This window comes from Nothoprocta perdicaria, unplaced genomic scaffold (genome assembly GCF_003342845.1).
Source record: "Nothoprocta perdicaria isolate Ctin4 unplaced genomic scaffold, notPer1 scaffold_187, whole genome shotgun sequence".
Taxonomy (NCBI): Eukaryota; Metazoa; Chordata; class Aves; order Tinamiformes; family Tinamidae; genus Nothoprocta; species Nothoprocta perdicaria.
In genome coordinates, this window is record NW_020455060.1 from 1095152 (window position 1) to 1122495 (window position 27344).

At 58.9% G+C, this 27344-nt stretch overlaps 1 protein-coding gene across 1 annotated transcript in view; it reads left to right on the plus strand.

Annotated features, from left to right (window-relative positions):
* The first annotated feature begins 3468 nt into the window (after positions 1-3468).
* Positions 3469-27344, plus strand: part of SLC39A11 (solute carrier family 39 member 11) — a 51649-nt gene continuing 27773 nt past the window's right edge. The window contains exons 1-4 of the mRNA XM_026036926.1: positions 3469-3576; positions 4344-4382; positions 11088-11246; positions 22702-22846. Of these exons, the coding sequence (XP_025892711.1) occupies positions 3469-3576; positions 4344-4382; positions 11088-11246; positions 22702-22846 (451 nt within the window). The remainder of the gene's footprint in view (positions 3577-4343; positions 4383-11087; positions 11247-22701; positions 22847-27344) is intronic.

A 27344-nucleotide genomic window follows, 5' to 3' on the forward strand; every position in this document is an offset into this window, starting at 1 on the left:
CCCCCTGCCTGTCAATAACCGCCCCCCCCGCCTTGCAGTGCCTCCCACACCTTGCAATTCCCTCCTCACCTGGTATTTACCCCTGTCTTGCAGTGCCCCACGCCTTGCAATGCCCCCACGCCTTGCAATGTGCCCCTGCCTCGCAGTGCCCCCCGCCCGCCCTGCTGTGCACACCTTGCCCTGCAGTGCCCGCACCTCCCTGTCCTGGCAGCCCCCCCAGCACTAGCACCATGCGATGCTGTCACCCTCCACCTCCCGGACCAGGGGACGGGGTGCCTGGAAGGGCAGCTGTGCAGAGGAAGGAGACAATTCCTGGCGCTGGCAGCAGTGGTGCCAGCACCCGCTGATGTCTCCAGAGCTCTCATGGAGGGACAGCGCAGGGCAATGGCTCTTGGATGGTGACAGTGGGACCTGAGGTGTCTGCAACCTCATGTCTCTTGAGAAGCTGGGAATATCTTGGCTCCAGGAGCCCCTTGCAACCAAAGGAAGGGCCAGGCAGGTCCCGGCTGCCTCCATGGGGATACAGGGACAGGCTGCGGTGGCTGCGAGGAGCGGGCGGCGTTTGCACTAAAGGTGGGGGTTAATGCAGCGGAGCCACTGGGGCAGGAGGGAGTTTGGGAGGAGAAACGCCCTGATCGGGCTGTGTGAGACCTGTAAGGCAATTAAAGGACAGCGCTTCCTCCCCCACCTTTCCATCACTTACTAAGGAGACAGCAGAGAGCAGGAAATTAAGAGGAGCTTGGAATGAAAGGCCGGGAGGGGGGCCGGCCACTGTGCGAGGGCGGCTGGGGGGTCTCCTTCCTGCTCAGACATTCGCTCCCCCTGCGGCATCTGAAGACAGGGGGTCTTGGGGCATGAGGGAGGGTCACTGTGAGCCCAGGAAATCCTCCGGAGAGGGGAAGAAGCTTCCCCTGGTACAACAGTGTGGAAATTGGTATCAGAGCCCGGATGTCTGAGGCGGGAGGATGCTCCCTTGCCTGCAGACCCGTCGGATCCTTGCAAGGAAAGCTAAGGATTTGGAGGGCTGGGTGGCGCCAGCAGATCCCTGCAGCCGGGAGCTGGCAGCGGCGGGGCGCCCGGATCGAGCCCTTTGCGCACGTGGCTCTTCATGGCGCTCGGTCTGCGGGCGGCACTTGAGCCTGCCCCGTGCGCTGGGTGGTCGCGGCGGCCCCGCAGCTGCTCCATGCTGGCAGAGACGCTGCTCTTTGTCCCTTCGCCTGGGAAGCTCCGGCCCCGTGGGAAGCGACTTAGTGGCGGCGACGGATCTGGGTGAAGTGGCCTCTTCCCATGCAGCCGCGCTATCGATAGGGGATCGCGTGACCGCGGCTTCCCAAGCCCTTCCCGGCCTCCTGCCACCCGCTTCCAGCTGCTCCGCAAGGCTCCCTTAGGAAGCGGCGCTGCTCGACCCCTGTCCTGGAAGCGAGTGGCGTAAGGAGCGCGGGGACACGGGGACGTCGGGGAGGGCAGGGGTGGCCTCTATCCCCAAAACACCACAGGGAGGGCGGGCAGGGTCTGTGCAGAGCCGGGACGGGGACGCGTTTCTGGGTTCTGAAATCCCCTGCTGCATCTGCCGCAGGTCCCGCAGCCCTCGGAGCCTCCGGCCGCTCCGGCCCTGCTGCCTGTCCCAGCTGGCACCTCAGGCTGCATCTGGCTTTTTAAAGGAGCTAATGAAGGATAGAGGCAATTAGAGGGGAAAATTGATTAAAACCTAAATCGGGGGAGGGGGGGATTGCAAATGGCCTTGACCTTTTCCAGCAGCAGTGGGGGATGTGGAGTAAGGGCTGCTCCAAGACAGACACTTTGATAAGGGAGAGCGACACCGCGGAAGGGCCGAGCCCGTCCTGCTGACCTGGCACCCCCGCAGCGGGAGCTGCCGCTGGAGCAGAGCCGGCTCCCTGTGCACCCTGCCCTGCTGCCATGGGCGCTTCCCCATGAAACCCCCTGGCTGTGTCTCCCTGTGTGGCTGCAGCTTCCTGGGCCAGCGTCAGGCCCCGCGGGGCAGAGCGCAGCTGTCCCCGGCCCCTGGGCTGGGACCGCTCCGGCTCCAGCAGGTAGATAAGGCTCCAGCTGCTCCCTTATCAGCTGCCCCGATCCCACTTCAGCATCCTGACCTGTCCGCTGCAGCTGGCACCGATGGGTTGGTGTTTGTAATGAGTGCTCCTGGAGGTGAGATGCACCTGGCACCGTGTCCGGAGTGTCACCCACCACGTACCATGTCTGAGGTGTCACCTGCCATGCTCCATGTCCAAGGAGTGTCACCCTGCAGTGATGCTGAGGTGTGTCCCATGCACTGGGGACATGATGCACCATGTTTGGGGGTGTCACCATTCAGCCATACTGAGGGGATGCCCTGTGCACTGGGGACATCGTGCACCGTGTCTGGGGGTGTCACCCTGCAGCGATGCTGGGGGGTGTCCAATAAATGGGGGACATTGTGCACCATGTTTGGGAGCGTCACCCTGCAGTGATGCTGGGGGGGTGCCCTGTGCATTGGGACACCGTGCACCGTCCCTGGGGGTGTCACCCGAGGGGCGTCCCGTGCAATAGGGACATGGTGCACCGCCGCCTTGCCGCGCCCGCCCGCACTCGCCTCCGCCCTCCCGTGCCCGCCCGCGCCTCTCTCACGCCGCCGCAGCGCGCGCGAAACGCAGAGCCGAGGGCGGCCCGCCCCCGTCGCGCCGCTATTGGCCGAGGCGGCCGGGTGGGCGGGGCGGCGGCAGCGACACGTGTGCGCGGACCAGGAAGTGGCGGCGGTGCCGGGCGGTGAGCGGGGCCGGGCGCGGGGCCGGGGCGTCGGTTCCGGCCCGGGCGGACCCGGTAGCGGGGCTGGGGACCCGGTTGGGGCCCGGGGTGCCCCCCCCCCGTCCGAAGCCTCCCCCGCTTTCGGTGGTGGGGGTCACAGTCCAGGGGCTGGAGGGTCCCCGGGGGCCTGCTCGGGGTCCCGGCGGGTGCTCGGGGTCCCCAGGGGGTGCTCGGGGTCCCCGGGGGGTGTTCGGGGTCCCCGGCGGGTGCTCGGGGTCCCCAGGGGGTGCTCGGGGTCCCCGGGGGGTGTTCGGGGTCCCCAGGGGGTGTTCGGGGTCCCCGGCGGGTGCTCGGGGTCCCCGGGGGGTGCTCGGGGTCCCCGGGGGGTGTTCGGGGCGTTGCGGGCTCGGGCGCCCCCCTCGGGGGGCTGCCTGCTCCCCGTGCGGGTGCCCCCCCCGCAGCAGGGGCTTGGGTGGCCCTTGGGGGTCCGGGGGGGCGTCCCTGGGGCTCCCCCGTCTGGGGTCACGTCCTGGGGCCGCCCGGTTGAAGGTGTCGGGCCCGGGGGCGGTGGGAGCCGGGGCGGTGGGAGCCGGGGCGGTGGGAGCCGGGGCGGGGGGAGCCGGGGCGGTGGGAGCCGGGGCGGTGGGAGCCGGGGCGGGGGGCTGCCCGGGGCGGGGGGCTGCCCGGTCCTGAGGGTGCCCCGTGCGGCAGGCGCGGCCGGGCACCATGCTCGCCGGGCGGGCGCCGCCGCTGCAGGCGCTGCTGGGCACCGGCCTCACGTGGGGCCTCACGGCGGCCGGCGCCGCGCTCGTGTTCGTCGTCTCCAGCGGCCAGGTGGGTGCCCGGAGCCCCGGGACGGGACGGGGGGGCCGAGCGGGAAGCACCTCCCTTGCGCTGCCCTCCGCGTTCCCGGAGTGGGAAACGGTGGCCCCGGAGCTGCATGGAAAACCGCCCTGCCCTTGGGATGCACTGGGAGCCCATGGGGATGCAGAGCCCGCAAGGACCTGGAAGCGCATCCTGGGTGCGAGGACAGGGATGCGCATGGAGCAGCGCCCTGCTCCCTGTGACCCGCTCCCATTCCCGTCTCCGTGGTGGGATCCAGGGCAGGCCCTGCTCTGGCCTCGAGCCAGACGACGCTCCTGGTTTTAAAGCCCTCTCGCATCCCCAAATTAGAGGCCCGTGTTGCTGTTGTGCTCGGAATTGCTCCGCAGCATTTATTATTGATGTCTCTTTGATGATTTATGCAGGAATTCTTCGCTAAGCGAGGTTCCCTTTGCAGCCGCGTGTTGGCTTCCCTTCTGGGGGAGGGGAACGTGCTAAAGAAGGGAAAACTGCGGAGGGGGAAGCGGAGAGGGAAGCAGCGGGATGTGCTGGGATCCGGGAGGCCTTGCGGGGCGGCCCTGCCGCTTCCCGCCTGGTGCCTGGCCTTTCCCGGGATGCGGCTCTCCCGGGCGCGGAGCATCCTGCGGCAAAGGGCAGGAAGGGGCTGCCCTTGCTCCGTGTCCGGGTCTTCCCTTGGTGCGGCTCCCGGCTGCCCCTTTGGTGTTTTGTGGTCCGTAACCCGCCTGTTTTCTCTTACCGACGTGTTTCTGTTTTTCCAGAGGCGGGTGCTCGACGGGAGCTTAGGCTTTGCTGCGGGGGTAAGTGCAATCGCTCTTGGTGCTCTCGTGCGTGAGGAGCGAGGGCAGGAGAGACCCCCAGGGCTGCTGCTCCTTGCTCCCGGCTGCTCCCTGCCCTCCTGCAAAGCCTGGGTGCTGGGATCTCTTTGGAGGGGGAATGAAGACCCGGGGGCTCCGAACCCAGGGCATCCTTCCCTAAAAAGGCTCCTGGATGCTGCAGGTGCCGGTTTCCCCGCATCCCTGTCCCCAGTGCTGCAGCGCCTTGCAGGTTTTCCTGGCTGCTCCTCCCTCTTTACAGCCAGGAAAACCATAGCTCTCCTGCTCTTCCAAACACCTGGAACAAAACGACCCTGTTAAACAAGAGTCTGCCTTGGTGGGTGAGGAAAAGGAGTAGAGAGCTGAGTTTGCTTCGAACGTCTTCTCTGGGAATGCAACTGGGGCTTGCTAGGGATGTGAATAGTTGGATTCATCTATTGCAGCAGGTTCTCAGCTCATCTTTTATAAATGCAGCGCTTGTGTTGGGAATTGCTGAGTCCAGATTTGCTGTTTTATTTTCATGCAGTTTCCCCTCAAAAGGCACAGCTGGGTCTGAACCCGCTCTCGTCCCTTGCGAGCACCTCAGAGCCCCTTCTGCAAAGGGGGTGACGCTGGGGAGCCACTGCCGGGGCGGCACGAGGGGCGGCTCCCACCTCTGCGGTGACATCGATGGGGACATCGATGGGGACATCGCCCTCCTGGGGTGGCAGGGGAGGGAGGCACCGTGACTGGGACACAGGACACGTGCTGGCACCCTGGGGCTTGGGGAGCAGGGGCTGCAGCCCCTGCCCTGGGTGCAGAGCCCTCCTGGTTGCAGCCATGGTGCAGCATCCGTGTCTGCATGAGCATCCTCCCGTGCCCACAAGATAGTTCAGGTATCGAGGCACAAATCCTCGCAAAATTCCTCGGCAGGCTGCCAGCGATGTGCTAGATCCCAGCTGGGATGCGAGCGAGGGTACGGAGCAGCCCTGTGCCCCCTAGGGCATCCCAGCCCCTCTGGAATGCAGAGGAACGTGTGACGAGCTGTGTCCGTGCTCGGCAGGAGCCTGGGCTGCAGAAGCCTCCCGGGCACGTGGCCGGAGCCGCTCCGGGATCAGGGATCGCTCTGGGACCAGGGATCGCTCCGGGCTGCCGCGCGCTCTGTGTGTGTTGGCCGGTTTCCTCCCGTCAAAGGAGAAAACAGGATGTGGAGCTGCCTGTTGTGAAGCTCCCTGGGCTGTTCTCGCTCTTTTTCCTCCCCGTAGAAGGTGCTTCCTCGTCCTGCGCTTGCCGCGGCGTCGCTCTGATCGGGGCCCTTGCTGGACGGGTTTGTGGGGAAACACCGATGTCTCTAATGTAAATCCTAGGCAAATACGTGCGGCTGGTTCTGCAAGAACAGGGAGGCAAAGCTCCACTTCCTCTCCTCTTTATCTGTGATATCGGTTCTTTGAAATTCAGTCTTCTCTCATTAAATCCCGCTTTTGTTCGGTCCGAGCCAGCAACCCTCCTTCCTCTGCGCTTCGAGACACGTAGTTCTCTCGAAGCCTGTTCTGGCTCTTAGCGCGGCACCCCTGGCACTGCCGTTGTCCCCAGGGACGTGTGCGATGCCATCGGGACCACCTGCGAGATGTTTGAGTTGGGCTGCTTGAAATCCCGTATGTGCAGTGCTCCGTGGGCTCTGAAAATGGAGTTATCCTGGTAGCTGCTATCCTGGTAGCTGCTCGTCTGCTCATCCCTGGCGCCGCGGAGCCGGGAATCGCTGCCGCCTTCTCGGCAAAGGTGCCGCCATTCCCGGGCCAGCCGGGCAGGCATCACGTGCCTGTCCCTGTTCCCGTCTCCATCCCTGGTGTGACGAGCTCGGGAGCCCCGGGAATGCTGCCGGTGCCACAGGGAGCCCCAGGAATGCTGCCCGTGCCACGGGGAGCCTCTGGTATGCTGTCCGTGCCGCAGGGAGCCCCGGGAATGCTGCCCATGCCATGGGGAGCCTCAGGAATTCTGCCTGTGCCGCAGGGAGCCCCGGGAATTCTGCCTGTGCCACAGGGAGCCCCGGGAATTCTGCCTGTGCCGCAGGGAGCCCCGGGAATGCTGCCCATGCCACAGGGACCCTCCGCTCCCTTGCGTGTCCCCGCGGTTCCCGCCGGGCGCGGAGCCTCCCTACCCCAGTCCCCTCTCCGGGAACGGGCCAGAATGGAGAGTTTTCCCTGCTCCAGCCTCGGAGCTGCTCCGTTTCCATGGAGACCACGCTTCAGTTTCTTGGGCATCTGATGTGGAATTCTGGCTTTTCTCTTAAATCTCGATATTCTTAAATAAAAGCCATATTTATTTATTTATTTCAGATGATTGCTCTTCTCGCGGCTTGAGCCCAGAGGTGCTGGCTCTGCCTGGGCAGCAAGAGGAGGAGGAGGATGCCCATGTAGGTGCTGCTGCCCCTTCCCTGCAGCCCCGCGTGGCTGGTCCTGGCCGTTTGCTCCCTGTTTTCTCATTTCCCTTTGTCCCGAGCACCAGCCGTGCCAGGCGTCAGATATTCCCTTTCAGTGCTGCTTGAAACGGCATCAGCAATTCACGTTGGTCTTCTGAGGCCACTTGTTGTGGAGCCTTAATGAAGTCAAGCTAAGGAATTTGGCAGGCAAAATGTCATCAGAGCCTCTCATCTTGCGTTTTTCTTTCCCGCCTTGCCGATGGGAATCTCCCTTTGCTCTCTAAGAGGCTTTGCTTTTCTAGCACCGCACATCATTAGGATGGCAGGGTCTTTGAAGCCTCCGTGCTCGTGTCATCGGCCCCATGGAAGCGTGACAAGATCTGCTGCGTGCAGGGGATTATTTCTGGTTTCTTTGTGTGCAGGGAGAGCCGAGGGTGCCCGAGAGGACATGGGCAGAGCTGGGGCAGCGCCGGAGGGTGCCAGGCACCCTGCATGGGCAGGTCCTGCTGCCAGTGGCCTCGGAGTATTTCCAGCAGTTGTGCTGGACACGGAGCCCTGGATTCGCTCGTCCCGCTGTGACTGTGCTGGCTGCTGCCGGAGCAGGGAGGGATCCAGCAGCGATGTGGCTGCTTTGTCCTGCTCCTGTCGGCACGAGGCAGCGGGGTCTGGAGCCCGCCTCAGTCTTTCTCCAGGCTCCATCTCGCGACCGTGCCCGTGCCTGTGGCTGCAGCACCCTTGCTAGCCAGGTAGGGAGGCAAAACAAATCCCCTCTTGTCTTCTGGGCTGCTCGTCCCTGCCTCGTGGGAGCAGCTGCCCTCTCTGCTTAGGCTCACGGAGCCCAGGGAAGGGTTTGGGCTCCCTCTGCGCCCCCCATCCTGCCCTCTGCGCCGCTGCAGCCTGGAGCTTTGCGGTGCCCTTGCACTGGGTGCAGGAGCATGGAGGCTCCGTGTGGAATTTGCAGGAATGGGAGCTGGTGGCGCCGGGATTGCCGCTGCCCTGGGGCCCGGCTGCGTGAGACGGCAGGCGCCGTGCGGGCGCTCGCGGCCGCCCGAGTGGCCTCGTATTTTATTTATGTGCGCGGAGCCAAGGCAGGCGTCCTGCCTCGTGCGCGGAGCCGGCTCCCGGGAAAATGGGAAACTCGGATTCTGCCTTTACCGCCATCCTGCTGTGCGGTGGTGCTGGCGTGTGGAGCCCTGTGCTCCTGTCTGCGGTGGGGCTTTGGATGCACGAGATGGAGCCTTCGGGCTCGGTGCATCTGCAAAAAGCTGTGGATGAGAGACTGGCCCCCGGGCAGGGCTCCAGAGCTGGGAGGTGCAGCCGGCTGGGCACGGGGAAGGGGCACAGTGGGGCTTCCCTTGGGGATGCAGCTTTCGCACGGGCTGCTTTTCTGGCCACGTGCATCTTCCCTGGAGAAAGGCAATAGAGGAGGCAGCTCCTGGAGGCAGCGCTGACAGATCCCTGGAGGAGACGGGAGATTCCCAGAGTCTCACGTGAAAATATGCCGGGTGCTCAAGGACCCAGGAGCTGGTGGGAGCTCGCGGGGGACCTGCTGCTCCGAAGGAGGGAATGCTGGAAGGGGAAAGCTTGGAGAAGCAGCAGGACCAGCCTGGTGCAAGCAACTGCCAAGGGGAGCATCCCGGCCCCGTTCCCTGGAGATGTCCCTCGGCAGGGATGCGAGTGGAGCCGCTGCAGCCGTGGGCTCCATCAGCCCTTCTCCCTTGCACAACATCCTGCTTTTCCATCTTCTCTTGAGCCGTTTGCAGCCTGCAGCCGGCGCCTTTGGGGGACAGAAACAGATTGCGACAGCTCCGTGTTAACTGGTCTAGTTGTCACAGCAGGTGGGGGGAGACGCTTAATAAACGTAGGAACGCCCGGGAAAAGCGATTAGTATCGTGTTTACGGAAAGGGATAATAAAGCTGTTGTTGGGACGGAGTGCGCAGCCAGATAATCGTATTAACTCGACGCTTATAAGGCCTTTCAAATAAGGTTGTGGTCCGAGTTGGACAATTAGGGAGACTTGCAGTTGGGTGTGATTTATCCTTTAATGAGCTCGCTGGCAGCAGCTCTTTGTAACGCTGTGCAGGAAGGGCTGCCGAGGGGAACGTGGTGCTGCGGGAGGGCAGCCGGGCGCCGCCAGGGCCTGGGGCAGACGCTCCTGCAACGGGGCCGGGACGGGCGGCGAGCCGGGATCCGGGATCCGGGCTGCGTGCAGGGCTCTCCTGGCCGGAGCTCCTGGACTCCCTGCTTGCTCCTCTGCCCTCCTCCAACCCTCCTTGTGTAGCTGTTACATTCCCACTCTCCCCAATCCCGGGATCCTCATTCCCTTTGAGCATGGAGAGGCGGCGGTCCCTCCACACCAAAACACACAGGAATAACCTGCTCTTCCCCCTCGGCTCGTGCGGGCAGCGGCGGGAGAAGCCGCAGCTCTTTGGGGCAGCTCCCAGCTGGGTCCTGCTCTCCCAGAGCCCGGGAGCGGTGGGAGCATCGGCTCCGGCACTAACAGGAGGCTGAGCACTGCCATGCCTCTGTTTTCCGCGGGGAAACGATATCTTAACGTAAGATGACAATATAATTTTGCAAAGCCTTTCCCTGTTGCTTGTATTTCCATGTTGGGTGTGTGGTTGTCTGTTAAAGGGGGTGGCATTTGAAATACGAAGTTTGACAGCTGTGCCCAAGTCTAACGTGACAGCCCGCTTTCTTCTTACTCATAGCGAGTTGCAATTTATGCAATCCCCCCGGGACTGGTGTCTACAGCAATAGGCCTCTCGCTCCTTCTTTTGAAAATGATTTAAAATGCAGTAGCTTATTACGCACTTCTCTTCCGCAGGCGAATGCCTGTGCAGGGAGGCCGGGAGGAGCAGGATCCCTCCTGGATCCTTGGAAACAGGCTGGCTCCAGCTCTGCAGAGCGGGCACTGGGCCAGCCCATCCGGGACTATCCTGATCCCTGATCTGGGGCTCACATCCCTGATTTTGAGCTCGTGTCTTGCCCCAGGGTGTAACGTGCATGTCCAGGGCTCTGGCTCCGGGCGCTATCCGGGATTCTTTCCTGCCCCTCTGGAATCCGCTTGCTGGGTTTGCCATGGGCCTGGAGTGCTAAAGGCAGCAAGGGGGACGTTGGTGGCACTGCCGTGTCCCCAGCCCTCCCGTGGTCAGAGGGCACCTGCTGCTGCTGCCTGCACGTGCCCTGCCTTGTAAACCTCAAAACTTAAATTGCAGCAGACTGGTTGGTTTTGTAGAGCCTGGCCAGCCCAGCGTGGGAATGAGGTTGCTCTGTTTGCTTGTGGATGTCGTGCTGTGAAATTTGCAGTCTGTATCCCGTCTCGCGAGATAAATCCGGGGCTTGAGGAGGTATCCGGGGGATGCAGGGACACGTTGGTGCTGGGGTGGAGAACTCGCTGCTCTCGGATTAGTCCGTGCAGGTGCTCGAAGCAGGATGCTCATAGTGACCCTTGGGTGGGGGAAAGGGCCCGGGGTTTTGGCTCGCTGCATCCTCCTGCAATTCCCTGCTCCCTGCTTTGCATAGGGATGATTGCATAGGGAGATTTCTCCTTGCTCAGTGCCACGGGGAGCCTTTCCAGGGGCTTCCATAGCCCGATCCTGGAGTGGTGGGAGACCTGTGGTGAGGGAGTCCCGGGGCTGTGGTTATTGATAATCTCCTGTTGAATTAACCCAACCTGCCGTGCTTCGTTTTCCCTTTGGCTTTTTCTCTTTTCTCATTTTCTCTCCCCCCCTTTTTTTTTTTTTTCCCCCTTGGCTCGGAAGTCTAGTTTGGTGAAAAGTAATGGAAAAACTCGCTTCCCCGTCCGTGAGTGATTTGTTCCACCAGGAAGCCGGTTTTAATGTCACTATTAAGGTTTAATGATCGTGTTCCTGCCAAGTGCAGGGCTGTCACCAGCCGGAGCGCGTTCGGCAGGAGGGCCGGCCGGGCCGGGCTCTGCGGCACCGCCGAGCGCCGTGCCGGGAATGTCGCAGGGATTCCGGGAATGTCGTAGGGATTCCGGGAGCAAGAGGGACCCTCCTGCTGCAGCGAGGGGGGAACATGTGGCACTGGGCACGTGTGATGGGGCCCCCCGGGCTCTTCCCTTCGCACACCAGCCAGGGTGGCCTTGGGTTCTGCTGCTGTCACCGCCTCGCTGAGCGAGCCTGAGAGCTGCTTTCTGCTCCGTGCCTCAGTTTCCCCCTCATAAAAGACCCAGCCCTGCCCAGCAAGCAGCTTTCATGCTTACTCGCCGGGTCCCTGCCAGGGCACCCGTTGCCGTGTTCTCATGCGCACGTTGTCTGTCTCGTAGGTCATGTTGGCAGCCTCTTACTGGTCCCTCCTGGCCCCGGCCATTGAAATGGCTGAGGAGTCTGGAAGCTTCGGAGCCTTCGCCTTCCTCCCCGTGGCTGTTGGCTTTGTCCTGGGCGCAGCTTTCGTCTATTTTGCCGACCTGCTCATCCCCGTGCTGGTAAGTAGATGTTCAAGCCTCCTTTCCCTCCTACCTTAATCCAGTTTTCTCTTTGTGGCGACGTTGGGATTTATGGAGCCTGATGCGTTCCCTGCAGCGCGGAGCCGGGAGGGGGGACGCTGCCTTCGGGGAACATCTGGCCATGGGGCTCCGGTGACACCTCCTGTGGCCACAGGGCTCCCCTGCCACCTCCTGCAGCTCCCCATGCAACAGAGCTTGGTCACACGCTGCCTTCTGTCCCCGATTTAGTGACACTGCTTTTGTGATTCCCAGTGTGGCCCGCCGTGCTGAGCGTGGCTTTAGGCTGTCTGCTCGCTTCTTTTCCTGCTCATCTCGTTTTTTCGCACTTGTGGCTTTGTTCTTCTCGCTGGCGAAGCTTTCCAAGCTGTTCAGGTGTGACCTTCTGCCTCGGCCCAGGGGTTTGATTTGCAGAGCTGCCGCTCTTCGGAGCGTTTCCAAATTGAATGAGCCATCCCCGTGTCACAAGAGCGTTATTAAAATATAAATAAATCAAAAGCTGTTGCGCTCGTGGAGCTGAAAAACATATGAATGTCTTAGCAGCCTTTAAGAATAGCTCCACAAACTTCCAAAGATCGATGGTTTTTTTGTAATGGAAGGGGAGGTTATTTGTGAGAAGGGTTTCTGCAAAGTGCAAGGTTCCCATTTGGGGACCCGTTGGCAGCACCGGGGGGCCGTTGCTGCCAACCCTGGCCCTCGGCTCCCGTTTTCGGTGCCCGGGTGTCCCGCTGGCCGCTCGCGGGCTGAGCGCCCTGTTTGCTCAGCTGCTGCAGCTGGCACTTCCCAGCGCAGCAGATAAGCGGCTGCGGCGCCCGGCCCGCTCCCGGCCAGCGCTTCGGGATGTGGGGAAGGATTTTGGGCTGGGAAAGGGGATTCTCGTGTTGCAAAGAGCAATGAGGTGATGCTGGCGGCCGGAGCGGGGGCAGCGAGGGACCCGCTCCTGCCACCCTCGCCCCGGGATCCGCCCGGGATGGGGTGATGTTAGGGATGCCCTGCAAGGAACGTGGGGAGCGGTGGAGGCTGCACCCGCTGCCCGGCCGAGAGGCAGCCCCGGGGCTCCGGGCACAGGTGACACTGGCTCAAAAAGGACCTCCCTTGGGGTTCCTCCTTGGCGTTTACTGGTCACACAAGTGCTGAGCCCTCACATTCCCTTCAGGCCAGGCCACTTTGGGTGAGACTGAGCTGAATTCCCGAGGGGCTGGCAGTGCCGGCCGCCCTGCGCGCCCGGCGCCGCTCCGGGACGGCTTTGCTGGGCAGCAACAGGCAGTAAAAGCCCTTGCCGAGCCCTTCCCGTGGGCGCTGCGTGCGGCAGCCCCCCCGGCTCTCCCCCGTGGGAGCCGGTGGTCAGCGAGGCCCCGGGTGTTTGCGGAGCTGCGCGGCGGGAGGGTTAATCCCCCAGGACAAACTGCTTAATGATGCTGAACAGGCGCAGTCATTAAATTCCTCGCAGAAGACAGAGCTAATCTATTGCATCTTTATCATCATCGCCGTTTCCCTGCTGGAAGCCTGCAACGTGTTTGCTCGTCCTCTCGCTGCTGGTACGGGGTGGCAGATGCCAGCCCAGGAGAGAAACCGCAGGCGAGAGCGAGACCGGGGCCAAATGGACCCCAGTGCATCTACGAGGGTCTCGCCTTTATTTTGGCACCCACCTCCGTGCACACAAGGTGCTCCAACCAAACCCCATATTCCCACATTTTGGATCTGGTCGCTGCCTGGAGCAGCTCCTGGGAGCAGGAGCTCTGCGCTGGTGGAGCAGGATGGGGGACACGGAGCGCTGCGCTTGGAGCACGGTCAGGCTTCGTATCCGCTTGCTCTGCCTCCAGGCTCCCCTTTCCTCGGGAGCTTTGTTCTGTGTATGGAGAGCGGCAGCTGTCGGGGCGATCCCGGAGTTGGGAGTTGCTGCCGAGCAGCCTCCCATGGGATGGGGTGAGCAGGGAACGCCGCTCGGAGCGCAGGGCGCTCCTGCAGGCACCGTCCTCGCTGCGTGTTTTTCTTGTCAGCTCCGCACAGGGCTTGTTTTTCCTGAGCTCAGAGCAAATCAATGAAGCGACATGTGATGGGCAGCCTGGGCTGCAGGTTTAAAGCGAGCAGTAGCCAAAGTGGCCCTAAAAGCTCGTCCGGGTGCTGGAGCAGGGGCCGGGGCCGGGGTTCCTTTTGCTCCTGCATTGGGGTCTAATGGGCCGGCTGGAGCTGAGGAGCGCGGGGGATCACGGCCAGCAGGACGGGTTTGCACGAGGGGCTGCATCTGGTTAACATGCTTGCAAATGGAAACCTGCCTTGTTTCCCTGCCTTGTCCCTGCAGTGCTCCCCGGACACCTCGGAGGCACCGCCGCCGCCTCGCGCAGGGGGTTGCTGGCCTCGTAGATGCTCTCATCCCATGGGAGCTTGCCAGCTGTTGGGAAGGACGAGGGCTGGAACCGGGCGTCTCGCACAGCAGATTTTGAGTTATTTTTGGTGAGCTCTTGGGAGGGCCTTGAAGCCGATGAGCCGCCGTGCGAGGGGCTCTGTCCCGTTTGGAGCCGCGGTGCCGGCCGTGGTTTGGCCCCGGCTGCAGCGCGAGCATGTGGATAAATCCCGTTCTGAATCTGCAAGTCATGTGTGGGGGGAATTAAGCCCAAGGCCCCACGGCTTTAAGGCAACTGCAGGCTCCTTTCGGCGTTAAAAACGAGCAGAATCAGCCCTCGAGGCCTCCGTTTTGGGGAGGCTGCTGGAAATCAATTAATAGCGCATAGCTGGAGCACCAGGGCAACCAGATAGGCGATCGCTAACGCGCTGCGTACAGGTGCAAAGCGCGCCGTGATGCTCAGAGGGGAAAAACCGCCCCAGAAGCGGCCGCTGAGGGGTGGCGGGTCCCAGCGTCACGCCGAGGATGTCACGGTTGTCACCCGCGCTCCCGTCTGAGCCGCCTGGAGCTGCCTTTGATGGGTTAATCATTTCTTGCAGCGGTAAAAGCGCGCTGGGTCTTGGCGCTGGTATTAATTTATAATCGGAATCAAGGTTCCTCTTATGCAATTTGCCAATTCCTCAGAGGCATGCCCAGCAGAAGTTCCCTTTCTTAATACGCTTTTTCCTGCTCATCTGTGAGTCCTAGAAAGTTAATTAGCTGCACATCCTCACTGCAGTGGTAGGTAGCTTATTTCTCTTATTACTGAGCATTAACCAAGGGAAATGCCTGTGTATGTATTTTCAGGCTTATTAAATTCTCCGGCCTGGGCTCTAGGCTGCCCAGAGGCAGGCATAGCCACGGGGCTGGAGTTCCAGCCGTGTCGCAAGCTGCCTTGTATGGGAATTGTGCCCCAAATCCTAGGAAAGGGGTTAAATAAGCGGGGTCTGGCGAGGTGCTATTGTGGTTGGCTTTGTGTGAGGTGACCTTGCCCCTTTTTCCATGCAGCTGGGGCACAGCTGCATTGCAGAATGCCCCTCGCAGAGAGGCTCTGCCCCTTCCAGCTCCAGCACAACCCTGGAAATTGGAGCACCCGGGCAGGATGCAGCGAGGTGGCCCCTGGCATCCCGAGGAAGATGGGTAAAATAGGAGCTCTTGGGCTGAGCTGGAGAAGAGGGGAGATTTAAAGCAAAAGGGCAGGGAGGGAGGTACTAAGTTGCAATTATACTGATTTTTCAGAAGTGCTTTGTTTTAGGTATGGAGAAAAAATACTTACTTCCTTACTGTGCAATTTGCCGGCTGCTTTTAATCATAATTCTGTCTTATGCATTCAGTGTTTTTTTAAAAACCACTACCTGAAAGCCTTGAAGCGAGAGCTGCCCCTACTCCGCTTCAGGGCTGTTTTCCCACCCCGTGCCCATCAGGATCAGGTTTATAGGGATGGTTGCTAAGGGCCCCGGGGCCGTGAAGCTCCAACACCCGCAGCTCCCCGCGTGGCTCTGCTCGGACACCAGGGCTGGATCGGGAATTAGGAGGTGACAAAAAATCACTCTGTAAAAAGGAGCCGTGCACGAGAGAACCCGGTTGTGTTTGTGGTGTGTCGGGATGCTCCCGTGTGGCTCTGCGCCCCGGCCCTCTGCTCCAGGAGCCTGTGGGTGCCCTTGGGGCTCCAGTGCCGCTTTTCTGCGTGGGTTCTGCAGCGGGATGAGCGTCGGGAATGCGCGGGTTTTGCAGCGGGAACGCGCGGGGTTTTGCAGCGGGGTGCACGTCGGGAACGCGCAGGGGTTTTGCAGCTGGAACGCGTGGGTTTTGCAGCGGGATGCGCGGCGGGAACGCGCAGGGTTTTGCAGCTGGAATGCGTGGGTTTTGCAGCGGGATGAGCAGCCGTAACGTGGCACGGGGCTCCGCTCTGCGCCTCGGCCTCCACCAGCTGCATTTCAATTGCTGCTCGGGGCCTGGCCAGGAATTGTAAAGGAGAATAAATTTTGCAAGAAAAGGCATAATGGGATAACAGATCTCCTCCCCATATGGCAGAGGAGTTGGAGTGCTAGCAGGAAGAGGGATCTATTGTGAGGAGTGCATTGCCGGGAGAGACCATTCGCTTGCATCCTGGGCAGCATCCGAGTGTTTTGCTGACTGAATTTGCTCCCTGCCTTTTGTTATTCCTATATTGGAATATATTCCTTTTGTTATGTTAGGGCTCATGCCTGCGGGCAGCAGGAAGCAGCAAGAGCTGCCTCAGCAGCGGCTGCTTCTTGTGGATGCAGAGCCGAGCGCGGAGCCGGAGGGCTCCGGGTATGCGGCGCTCCCCGGAGCTGCACGCGCTTTCCCAAGGGATATTCTCCATGAATGAGCCTCTTCCTGGCTTTAGGAGTTGGCGAATGTGCTGGGTTTGCTCCGTGGGCGTCTGCCTTGGAGAGGAGCCGCCGGGAGCCTCTCGGTGTCCCCAGGGCAGGGACCGCTCGGCCTCGTCCCCCGCCTCGAGGCGCATGGGGGGTCACGAAGGGGGTTCCTCCTCCTCCTCCTTCCCAGCCTCTCTGCTCCCCAGTCCAATCCCTCCCGTTTTATCCAGGCCTGGAGCAGACAGACGAGGGCTCGCGCGGGCCGCGTGTCCCCGCGCCGCTCACCGCCGGGGTGTGAAAGTCTGCACCGCGTGTCACCTCGGCTCCCTTTTATCATGCTCTAATTACCCAGGAACCGGTGAGAGGGAGGTGATTTTAATCTATTATTCTCAGGCTTCAGAGCTAATGCAAACTGGAAAACTGAGTGGATGAGCCCAGGCTGCCTCTTTTGGGCTGTTTGCACACTCCGAAGGGACTCGTTTTGCTGCCTTCCTCGTACGTGTCCTTTAAGACCCATCAGGAGTTTATAGGTGAGCTGAATATCACGCATGTGAATAAATGGTTTTTAATGAGTGGTTAGATTCCAGAGAAGAAGATGCAAGCAGGAGAGGAGCAGCACCACAAAGACTTACCATTCTAGACTCAGATTTTGAGAACGCATTGAATTTTGCAGAGAAAAAACCTTTTTGGGTACCCGTTGGCTGTTGTTTTGCTGGGCTTTGTGTCATTCAACTGCAATCCAGCACCTGGAGCACTTAGCCTGGAAAACTCCGGGCAAGGGCAGCTCCTGGGGCTGGAGGAGGAGGAGGGGGCAGCGACATTCCCAGCCCGGGATTCAGCTGCCTCCGCTGAGACCCGTCCCCTGGGCAAGATTCATGGCCCCACAGCTTCCGAAGAACGGGAAATTGGTTAACGTCTCCCTGGGGGTAATTAGGCAGTTCCTTGTCCCTCGTTACACTGCTTCCCTGTAATGAATTGGCAATAAATTAATTGGGCTAGTTGATGAGAGGGAAGGGCCTCTCCTGCGGGTTCATCCCGCGCTGCTCTGGGAAGGTGTTCCCGGATTCCCGGCTCTGCCGCCGTCTCCCCTGGGATTTGGGGCCGGTTTGGTCGCCGTTTTAGGTGACTTGCAAGGCTTGCAAAAGAGCAGCAGCAGCCGCAGGGCCGGGGAGAAGGTGCCACGTCCAAGGGGTGAGGTTTGTCTCCTGGGGACATCACTGCTCGTCACCAACCCCGGGGGGACCCATGTCCCTGGTGGCCCCGTCCATGGAGCAGCCGCCAGCCTCCGCTTGCTCTTTGCCATTAATTCCCTCCACGCTGTTAGCAAATCATTATGGAGAAATATTGTGTAAAAATGAGCTGTTAATTGAAGTTTTGTTTGCTTTTTCTTTTTTTTTTTTCCCTTTTACTGTTGCAAAAAGCCTTGCATAAGAAAGGACTGTAAAAGGGCACGTTGCCGCGTTACAAATACACAGGCTGGGGGGAAGGCGGCAGGGAGGAAAGATGCAAAACTGCTCTTGATTAGGCTGTAATGAGCATGTGGAGAGAAGGCGCTCGTTAATCCCATCCGAGGCTCCGAGGTTTATTGCTAACAATTAAAATCGGGAATCGCCAGAGTGAGCCCAATCCTCCTGCGTGCAGGGCACGTGTCCCGGCGGCTCTGGCTGCTCCCATGGGATTATCCAGGCGTTTTATGTGGCTTGGGGTGGGATTGCTCCCCGTGGTTGCAGCTAAAGGAACTTAGACATCTACGATTCTGTGTGGAACCTGATTTTTTCTTTCTCTTTTTCCTCTTTCCCTCTATGTATGGAGGGTTTCCTCTTGGGGAGGAAGGAAAGGGGATGCAGTATTGTGCCCCTTCCTATATCCTTGATGGAGAAATGACTTTTTTTGTGGGTTTGGAAGGGAGATGAAACTTGTTTGCTGTGAAATTTTGCTTGGGGGAAGCTGTTCCTGCAATAAGTGAATTTTCTGGTTGTGTTACAAGGCGGCTCTGAGCTTTCTGGTGGCAGGGGGTGGACGAGCCCTGGCCCTGGCTGTTACCGAGATGGGCTGTGCTTGTTTTGCAAGGGATTTATTTATTTTTCCTGGAGTATGTGGAGAAAGCAGCAAAAATATTAGCGAGCTCTTGTTTTTGCAAGCGCAGAGGTTACGGAAACGTCCTGCTTTCTGCCATGCAAAACACTGCTGTTGCAAAACAGCAAGTTTTGCAACGAGCCCCCTGGGCTTCGGCCAGCGCCGCGCCGGCCACCCCTTCCCCCGGCTGCCAGCAACATTCCTGCTGGATTTTCCCTCCTGGAAAGCCCAAAGCCCTGAGCGAGACGTGCCGACAACACAAACCCACTCACAATAGGAACGTGGGCCAAAAATATGGATTTTTGTGGCTCTCCATCCCGCCCTGCTGCGCGGTGCCCTCTGGATGCTCTCTGGCATCTCGCCCCTCTGCTATCCCAAAATCCGCCGCCCGAGGCGGGTGCTTTTGCCTCGGGATGGCTGGGGGATAGAGGGTCTCGTGCTGGGCCTGCCGCAGATGCACGCGTTGTCCCCGGGCCCGTGTCACAGGTGTCCCTGCTGTCCCCACGGCCCTGCTCCGCGGTGACGCAGCGCGGCCGGGATTCATCCCTGGCGCCCGAGGGACAGGGACGGCGCCTCCCCTTGCACTCCAGCAGAATTAGGAGTTATCAAAGTGGCTGATGATTAGCAGGGAATAAAATGTACTTGCAGTAATGCTGCATTAGCTACAGATAAACTGATACCAGCTGCCTTTGCGTTCCTGAAGCGGCTCTGCTTCCAGTTGTTAGGGGAGGATTCTGGGGTCGGGTCGTGCCAGCTGCGTCCTGGCCACGCAGGGCTGCTGGTGCCCACCCTGGGCCCAGCTTTCCCTGCATTTTGCTCCATGCACCCCGTTCTCCAGCACATTAGGGGTTCGTCGTCTCCTCGGGGGCTCCTTGGCAAACCTGCAAGAATTGGAGTCTCCGGCCTCGGAGCAGCACCCGGATTGAGCCGGCACCTCCATCCTCCCGTGCCGTCCTGTACGTGCACGTATGTCCGTTGATAAGAGGACACATCCCGCCCTTGAGCTGTCTCCTCTGGGCCGGCTCCTGCTTTCCCGTAACCGGGTGCTGTCATGCTGAGAATGAGAATATTCGCTCGGGTCCCGACGCAGGTGCATTTGTGCAGCCGCTCACAGGGCTGCACCCGGCCGGGTTTCCTCCTGCCTTTCTCCTGCCTCTTGCGGGTGTTTGGGGCTGCCTCGAGTTGCTGGTTTTCTTCAAGATCATCTTCAGAGTCTGCCAGGTAGGAAGCCCCAGCCCAGCACGGCTGCCTATTTTTATTCTTAATACTTTTTAACACAAAAAGCCCCCAGAAACTGTATTTTTAAGCTGTATTTTGGCTCTGGAGAAGCAGGAGGAGCCAAGTGGCACCGTGGTGCCCGTTGCCCTCGTGCTCGCCCAGAGGGTTGCGCGGGAGCCCCACGGGGACGAGCGAGCCCTTGGTATCCAATACAATCCAATAACAAAACGGTTGTATTTGTGCAAGCGGCTGCTCTAAGACAGCTAAGTAATTTCCAGGGGAACTCTCTTTTTTTCCACACGCTCCTGTTACACGTTTTTTGCATACTAATCCATATACGAGCCTTAGAGGTGGAGGTTTGCTGCTTTAAGCGCAGCCCTTGGCTTTGTCACCAGAGGTGGCCCGGGCGCTGTGCCCGTCACCGGGGCTGCGGGGCTCCCCGCGCCGCCTCTTTGGCCATGTTATTGCTTCCTGCTCTCTGCTCCGTTATCGCGTTTTCTCTTTTAATAAGCGTGAAGCGAGAGCCTCCGGGCACCATCAAGCCCTGGCTTATTACTGCCTCTGCGTCTGTGTTTGTGTTCGCGGGCTGACAAGTCAGAAACATTTCTCTCTTGCCTTTAATAAGGTGGTAAAGTTCACGCCGGCTCTTTTTCCTGCTGCCGCTCGCGCCGTGCGTGTCGATGCATCAAACCGCTCGTTTCCACCCATCCGGGGAGCCTCTCCTGGAGACGCCAGAGCACTTAGTGCGTTAAAGGTGGTAAAGGATGGAGAGCAGAGTCCTTGACCTCCCGGAGCGCACGAGTGACCTGCGCCCGGCGAGCCCGCGGGGTCGGGGTGGCCCTGATGTGCTGGGAGGGTGTTCCAGCCTGAGCCCTGCTGAGCTCCTAGCAGAGGACACGTCCTTCCCATGGCAATTGCAGGATGCTACGGGGAGAGGGGCTCGTTTCCATATGGATTGGCGGTAGATGGGTGCAGGTTTTGGCAGCGGGAGCAGCATCTGCCCGTTGGGCACGTGTGGGATGCACGGGGAGGCAGGACCCGTCCCTGCTCTCTACGCGGGTGACGTTTTCCTCACGTGCTTGTTGGGAAAGGCTCTGGAAGGTCACGGAGCTCCCCTTGCAGCTCTGCAAACAGAAAGCGGCTCCGCGGGGCCTCCCGTGTCCCAGAATCGTTTTCCTCCATGTCTTCCTGCCCAAGCCTCTCGCCGCATCAGGCTGTTGGAAGTAATCAGCCCCCGTGGTTATTTCAGCTAGCGCTAATTAGTGCCATGAACTAATTAATGGGGGTTGATTTTCCTCTTCTCTTTCTAATGCTTTTTTAACCCACGGACGCATTCCAATTAAGGGACCCATGCAGGGACCCGGCTGCAATGACTCAGAGCACTCGCAGCTGGAATAAACCGTGTGCTTTGCTGAAGGTCACCAATCCTGCTGCAAATCCCCGTGCCCGCCGGCGGGGACACGGCCTGGCCTCACGACGAGCACCTGAAGCGTCTCCCACGTTGGTGCTGTGCGAGCAGGTCGGTGGGTGCTGCTGGATGCACCGAGAGCGGCAGTGCTCAGCGCTGCTCTCCGCTTTGCATTGGTGCCACGTGGCTCTGCGCGCAAGGCTGCTCGTGCACCTTGTTCCATGAGGGGTGGCACTGCCCACGTGGCAGGGAAGCCTTCCACTGTGCCCTGCAAGGTGTCCCTGCGCTCCCGAGGATGTGGATGGGGAGCATCATGGATGGGGAGGCTGCTGCGTGGTGGGGAAGGACGGGAGTATCCCGTGCCCTGCGTGTGCACCGCCCGCGTGCGCTTAGAGCTGGTGCTTTACCCATCTGGCTGGACAGTGCCATGTTTAGTCCTCCTGGGGCTGGCCTTGTCCCTTTCTGGACGTGGCCAGCTTCGGCCACACCGCCCCTTCTGCAGGGTGGTTTCTTGAGGTGCTTTTATGTGCAGGAGATGACTGCAAAGCAGGGATGCAAAGCGCGGGGCAGGCCCCACGTTCCCATTTTTGACCTTTTCCTGCTCTGTCAGAGCTGGAGGACGATGCTGTCCCTGTCGCTTCTCCCCGTGACGAGCTGGAAAACCTTTGCAGCTCTGGCCGCTCTTTCTGTGCCCGCGAGCTGCGGTGTCCCCCGTGGTGCCCGTGAGCTGTGGTGTCCCCGGGACATGGATTGGAGCTGTGGGCGCCCGGGGGCAGCCGAGGTGCCAGCGGCCCCGTTCCCCTGCAGCAGCTCCATCACCGTCAACAGCAGCCGTCAGGCCGCGCGGTGCAGAGGAGGGCAGAGGCACCACTTGGTTATTCATCTTTAACCTTTATTTTTGTTCAGCGTGCCCCCGCTCGCGGGGGCTCCCGTTGCAGCCGCTCGCCGTGTGCGGGCTCGTGCCCTGCCACCCGGCACGCTGCAGCTTCCCCCTGCCGCCGCCGGGAATCCTGCTCCGGAGCCCTGGGGCGCTCGAGGAGAGGGTCCCCCCTCCCAGCCATCCGGTAACAAGAAGGCAGGAACAGTGTCTACCAATCTTTTTTTTCTCATTTGTTTGATTTTTGTTTGCCTTGTTGTTGTTGTTTTGGGGGTTTATTTGGCTGATGCAATAAAGGCCCTGGTGCATCCTGGCCTTGCAGCTGCTTTCTGTGAGCTCCTCCAGCTTGGCCGCAGCTCCCCGGGGAGCGATGTGGTCCTTATCACTGTGCAGAGCCTGCCCCGGTTCTCCACAGCCCTTGCCCATAGCTGGACGCTCTTGGTGTTGGCCCTTCCCTGGGTTTGGAGGTTAAAAGGGGCCTGCTGGTGTATGAGGTTTGGCCAAGCCCTTGGAGATGTTCCCCTGGAATAACACGGTGTGGCTCTGAGCAGGTTCCTCACTTCGTCCCCAAGGGAACGTGCTCGAGCCTGAACAAACTATTTCCCTTGCAAACTCGAGCTGTGTTGAACAAAGTGTACCGAGGTGCAAAACAAACTGCTACCGAGGTCAGCAGGACCTGAGCCTGAGCGGCCAGGAGCCTCAGAGCCTCTCAGAGCACAATACAGATGTCCTTGCGTGTGATCGTGTTTGGATTTGCTGGTAGTTCTCTTCAACTTCCCTCCCGGATTCCTCATGAGCTGGGGAGGACACGAGATGCTCGTGGCAGCCCGGCAGCCTGGCTCTTGGTCGTGGTTTGGCACTGGTGGCAATAGCCAGGGTCCTTCCCCGCTCTGCTGGTCTCCTCTGGGTTGATTTGGAGGTGCTTGTGGCTCTGTTTCGTGCTGTAAGTGCACAGCAGGTTGCGGGTATTGGCTTTCTCCAGCCCACGCACGTGTCCTGCTTGGCCCTCTGCTCCAGGTAACCTTGTTTTTATTGATGTTCCTGCTGGAGACGCAGTTAATAGAAGGAACCATCTCTAGAGAGGGGAGTACCCACGATGTGCAGAAGACCTGAGTTTCTCTCTTGCCTTGCAGGGTTTCAGCGGACCTCCCCATGCAGCCTTCGCCCTGAGCTGTGACCCGCGAGCGGTGAAGGAAAAATACGAGCACGAAGCCACCCACGAGCTGGAGTATGAGAGCGAGCTGTCCATCCGGATAGGTAGAGCTGGGCTCCATCCAGGCAAGCATCCTGCCATATACCAGCCGCGGAGCGCGCGGGCACCGTGCCCTGCTAAAGTGGCTCCTAGACTGGAACGTGTGTGATTGAAATTGGATCCCTCCTGCCTTGTGCATGCCCAGGGCACCTTCCTTCCCCGCTCTACATCTCTGCGAGAATCATGACTTCTCAAAACCACTTGCATGTCTGTCCGTGCCTGTGAGTTATTGGTAATTAGATCTCTTGTTCACCAGGGGAATGAAATCATTGATTTAACCTGAGATGAGTTTATCCTCGGCGTGGGCGCAGGTTGGGCTTAACCTGCCCTTGCTGACTGGTGTCACGTTGGAGGTGACCGTTACGGTGACCCTCAGCCACCCGACCTAATTATAGACTATGCCTGGCAGTCATTTTTTCACTCCTTATGCTGGAGGTTAATAGATTTTCAGCTGCCGAAGTGTGGACTAAAATGTCTTGTTGGCAGATATTTCTTCTTTACGTGCTTTTGAAAGGGAAAAAAAAATCCTTATTCAAAGTGATGGAAGCTGGTGAGGTTTCCCAGTTGCAGGGACGGGATATGTCCCTCTCTCAGGCCTGGATCCTGTTCTTGTTGCCAGGCAGAATTCACCTAATGCAAATTTTCCTTGTCTAGTTAACAGCTTTTCAGGAGACAAAAGACAATGTGATTTAGTAAATGAATCTTATTACTCTCCTGCTTTTTCTTAGTTGGAAAGAAACTGAAACGACAGTTTACAGTTTCTGGAATATAACTAGGAACAGATTGAGATGAAGAAATGACCCCCTTCTTGCAAAGAATAGCATTAGCCTCTTAAATCAGGCTGTGTTATTTTACTCCATTGTATAATTGCATTCTTTTCATGAAGTGTTTCAAATCCACAGGGTTCTTCAGGTTTTTCAAATGTCATCCTGGAGTTTTCCAAAGGGATGGAAGGAAGTGTATTTGGCTCCAGTGTATTTGGTGATTTTGATGTCTTTTAGCTCCCAGAACAAGTGCAGACTTGAATGCTGCTTCTAGCCCTGCAATCAGCAAGGCTGTTGCAAGGTTTTTCGTATATTGTAAGGTCAAAACACTGCATGCAATTTAGATTTTTTCTGTAAAACAAAAACTCTGCATTTTCCAGTCAGTTAAACTGCTGGGATTTTATGTTTTCATCTTCTCTTAGTTGCAAACAAAAACAATGCAAATGGTTTTGAGAATGGAAAATTTCCATTAGGCTCCATTGGTTTTATTTCTCGGGGGAAATTGTATTAAGGATCTGCAATACGTTAATTCTTTTATTGTCTTGTGCTGCTTCATTCCTGCGCTTCCTGAGGTGAGCTCGGTGCTTTCACTGGGGTTCTCGGCCGTGCTCTGGGGAGAGCTCGGGAACATCACGGGTATTTTCTGAATCTAACAGGTACATCTTAATGGGGCATTTCAGACTTAATCAGGGCTGAGTTATTGGCCCTTACTTTGTATTTAGCCATCTTAAGTAATGAAAACAAAGCAAAATCCCAAAGCAAGCCCCGGCGTGGTGCCGTGTTTGCTGTTGGTGCACGGGGATGCTGCCGAGCAGAGGAGCTGGGGACTTGGTTTGGAAATGGCCAGAGGAAGAGTGGAAATGCAGAGCTGGGCATCCGAGGAGCCTGAGGTCTCTGCTGGTTGGGATTTGGGCTTGTGCTTGACTTGCTTGAGGGGATCCTGCTAGAAGGGCCCTTTAGACCTGTGGAAACAGGGATGGAGGAGATGCGAGTGTTCAGTCGATCCCTCATCCCCTCCGTTGGGCGACAATCCTTCGCTGTGCGAAGCAGAGCATAGGCGGGTGTGGTAGGAATTGCAGTGAAAAGTGTGTGTCTAGACACAGTGTTTAAAGAGTGGGATAATCACTAGGCTTTAATTGCTATGAAGTAAAGAGAACCCAGCCTCGTGTTTGGCGTCTCTGGGAAGGAAGCAGACGTGGAGGGAGCTCTGCCTCCCTTGGCACAGGCTGCTGCAAATGCAGAGGTTCTTGGTTTCCTGGTGCAAATGAGTGAAGCCCCATCCCGTGCTGTCCTTGGGGACTGACCCAATCCCCAAATGTCCCCCAAAGAGCAGGGACACGTCGAACCACAGGAGCTTGCAGACCTGAAAACGAGGGTGAAGAGTTGCAGCCAGTTCACCGCCGGATGCCGCTTCCCCGGAATTCTGCAGGAATTGCAAAGGAGGAATTGTCGGAGGCCGGCTTTGCACCCTGGAAGGAGAGCTGGGCGCCTCACCAAAGGGATCTCCTACCAGGCTGCACCTTGAGCTCGGCACGGTGACTCACGATCCTGCAAGCGGAGTGCTCAGCAGGGCGGGATGTTGGTTCCCTGCCGTGTCCTGGTGCAGAATGATTCATGCCGCTCCAAATCGGATTACGGAGGAGTGGGAGGGCAGCGACGCTCCCTCAGCACCAGCAGCTTTAATGTCCCTGCCGCAGAGCTGCGGGAGAAGCCCCGTCCGTGGCCCGGGCAGTGCTTTCTAGGCACCTTGTGGTGGAGGATTTCACAGCAGAGCAGCCTGCAAAGTGCCCAGGGTAAAACAGGCTCAAACTGAGTCTCACTGAGCCCGGCGCCGGGACCATCTCGCTGCCCTGGCTGCAGCCCACGGCTGCTCCGCGCTCCAGCTGCCGGGAATCACAGGGAAAGACAGGGATGCGGTGAGCTGAGCTGGATGCTGGGGCAGCTCCATGGCTGTGTCTCCCTGTGCTCCCTGTGCCCTAGGGAGCTTAGTTGGCTTCGCACACCCGATGTGAGTCCCTGTGAGCAGCCTTCCAGCCGAAGGCTGTCCTGCACGTCCAGCCTCGTGCCGCCAGCGCGGCTGAGTTACTAACGTTATCGAGAGGAACGTGCCTGCATTTTAGTAACTCCATTGATTTTTGGCGGTGTGCGGCTTAGGGAACGGCGCTCCGGCATCGCTGCGCCGATGCTCAGTAAGTAAATCCACGTGGGAATAGTAATTAGAAAGAAAAAAATACTAGTGTTTGAAGTAGCGTGCTTAAGAAATGGGATTTCATTAAACTTGCTAGTTAAATGAACCGTGAGGCTTGGGGGTGCCATAGACGAATCCCACGACGTTTAATTTGTGTTTGCTTTCCTGAACGTGCCCTGCTCTGCCAGGCAGCACAGCAGCGTGGTGCAGACCCCTTGCCTGGGGACTTGGAGCTGCTGCTTTGGCCGGAGGAGCTTCCCCGTGGCCAGGGCGAGCGCAGCTGGAACAGACCCTGCCAGGATCCCTGCTCTCCTCCAGACCTCAGCTTTGCCTCAGCCTCGTTATAAGCAGTTTTTTCTCTATTTTTCTGCCTCCTTTCTGAGGATTTCAGTGTGCTCCGTGTTGTTTTTTCTTTCCCTTCCCTTTCAAAGGAATTACCGTGCATCAAGGTTGAGCCGTGGAGTACGGAGGAGAGGAGCAGGTCGCGTGCACGTGGGGTCGTTCGTCAGTGCCTAGGCGGTTAGTGTTGCCTAAGGATGAAATAAGCTTCTGATGAAAGGAAGGGAAGGAGCTGGAGAGATAAGAGGCAGCAAAGCCCTCGGAGACGAGAGCAGGAGAGGGGTGAGTGGTGGGGCTTGTTTTTGTGCTTCGGGAGCTGTAGGATGTTGTTTGCCTCTCGTCTAGCTGTGTCCTTGCAGCCATAAAGTCCCTTCTTTGCCCTGCTCCGTCTGAAATGCGGGTTTGTTTGCTCAGGGTTTCCATTAGCTGCAGCAGAAGCCGGTGAGGTTCTCGCTCGCTGTGCGCGGCACGGCCGCGTTGGAGCTCGCGGAGCCGGGAGACCTGCCCGTTAGCGCTCGGGATACACTGACACCGTTCAGAAAATGAATGTTTCGGAGCTCCTGGAATGCGTGTTCCAGCACGTGGGACAACAGAAGACCACAGTATGTGTGCGGAAGCAGAATGCGGTGGTCCCAGCCACGGAGCATCCCTCACCCTCCCTTGGAGCATCCGCTCCAAGCCTGGGCTTATTCTGCACCATCTATGGACTCCTTTATTTTACCTACTTTCCTCCTGGAGCATGAGGAGAGCAGAAAGCCTCCCCTATCCAAGCAGCCTGCGTTGATGAGAAGATGAGCGGTGTGATGAGGCTCAGCAGAGGAGTTCGTGGCTCTGCAAGATCTGATCCATGCAGCCTCTCCAGCCCCGAAGCCGCCGTGATTCATGGTGCTAATATTCAGCCGGAGCCGTCCGTGTGCATCGGAAAGGTTCATTAAGTCATTACAACTTGCATAACACGAAGCTCCTTATGCAAAATGGATCGCTTGCTAGCTTTGGATGGTTCCAGCGCATTTGTAATAGCGTTGACTCGTTCACACCACGCTTGGCCTGCTCGCGCGCCGCCAAAACGGCTGCTTTCAGGAAGCATCAATTCATTTGGGGTTTTAATAGCCAGCCTTGATGATGAGCGCCTCTGGCGCTGGCTATATTGATTTAAAAACATTCTCGTGTCCCGTTCTGGAGCATTTCAAATCGTTATTGACCATCGCTTTCAGACTGGCTTCTGCAGTTGGT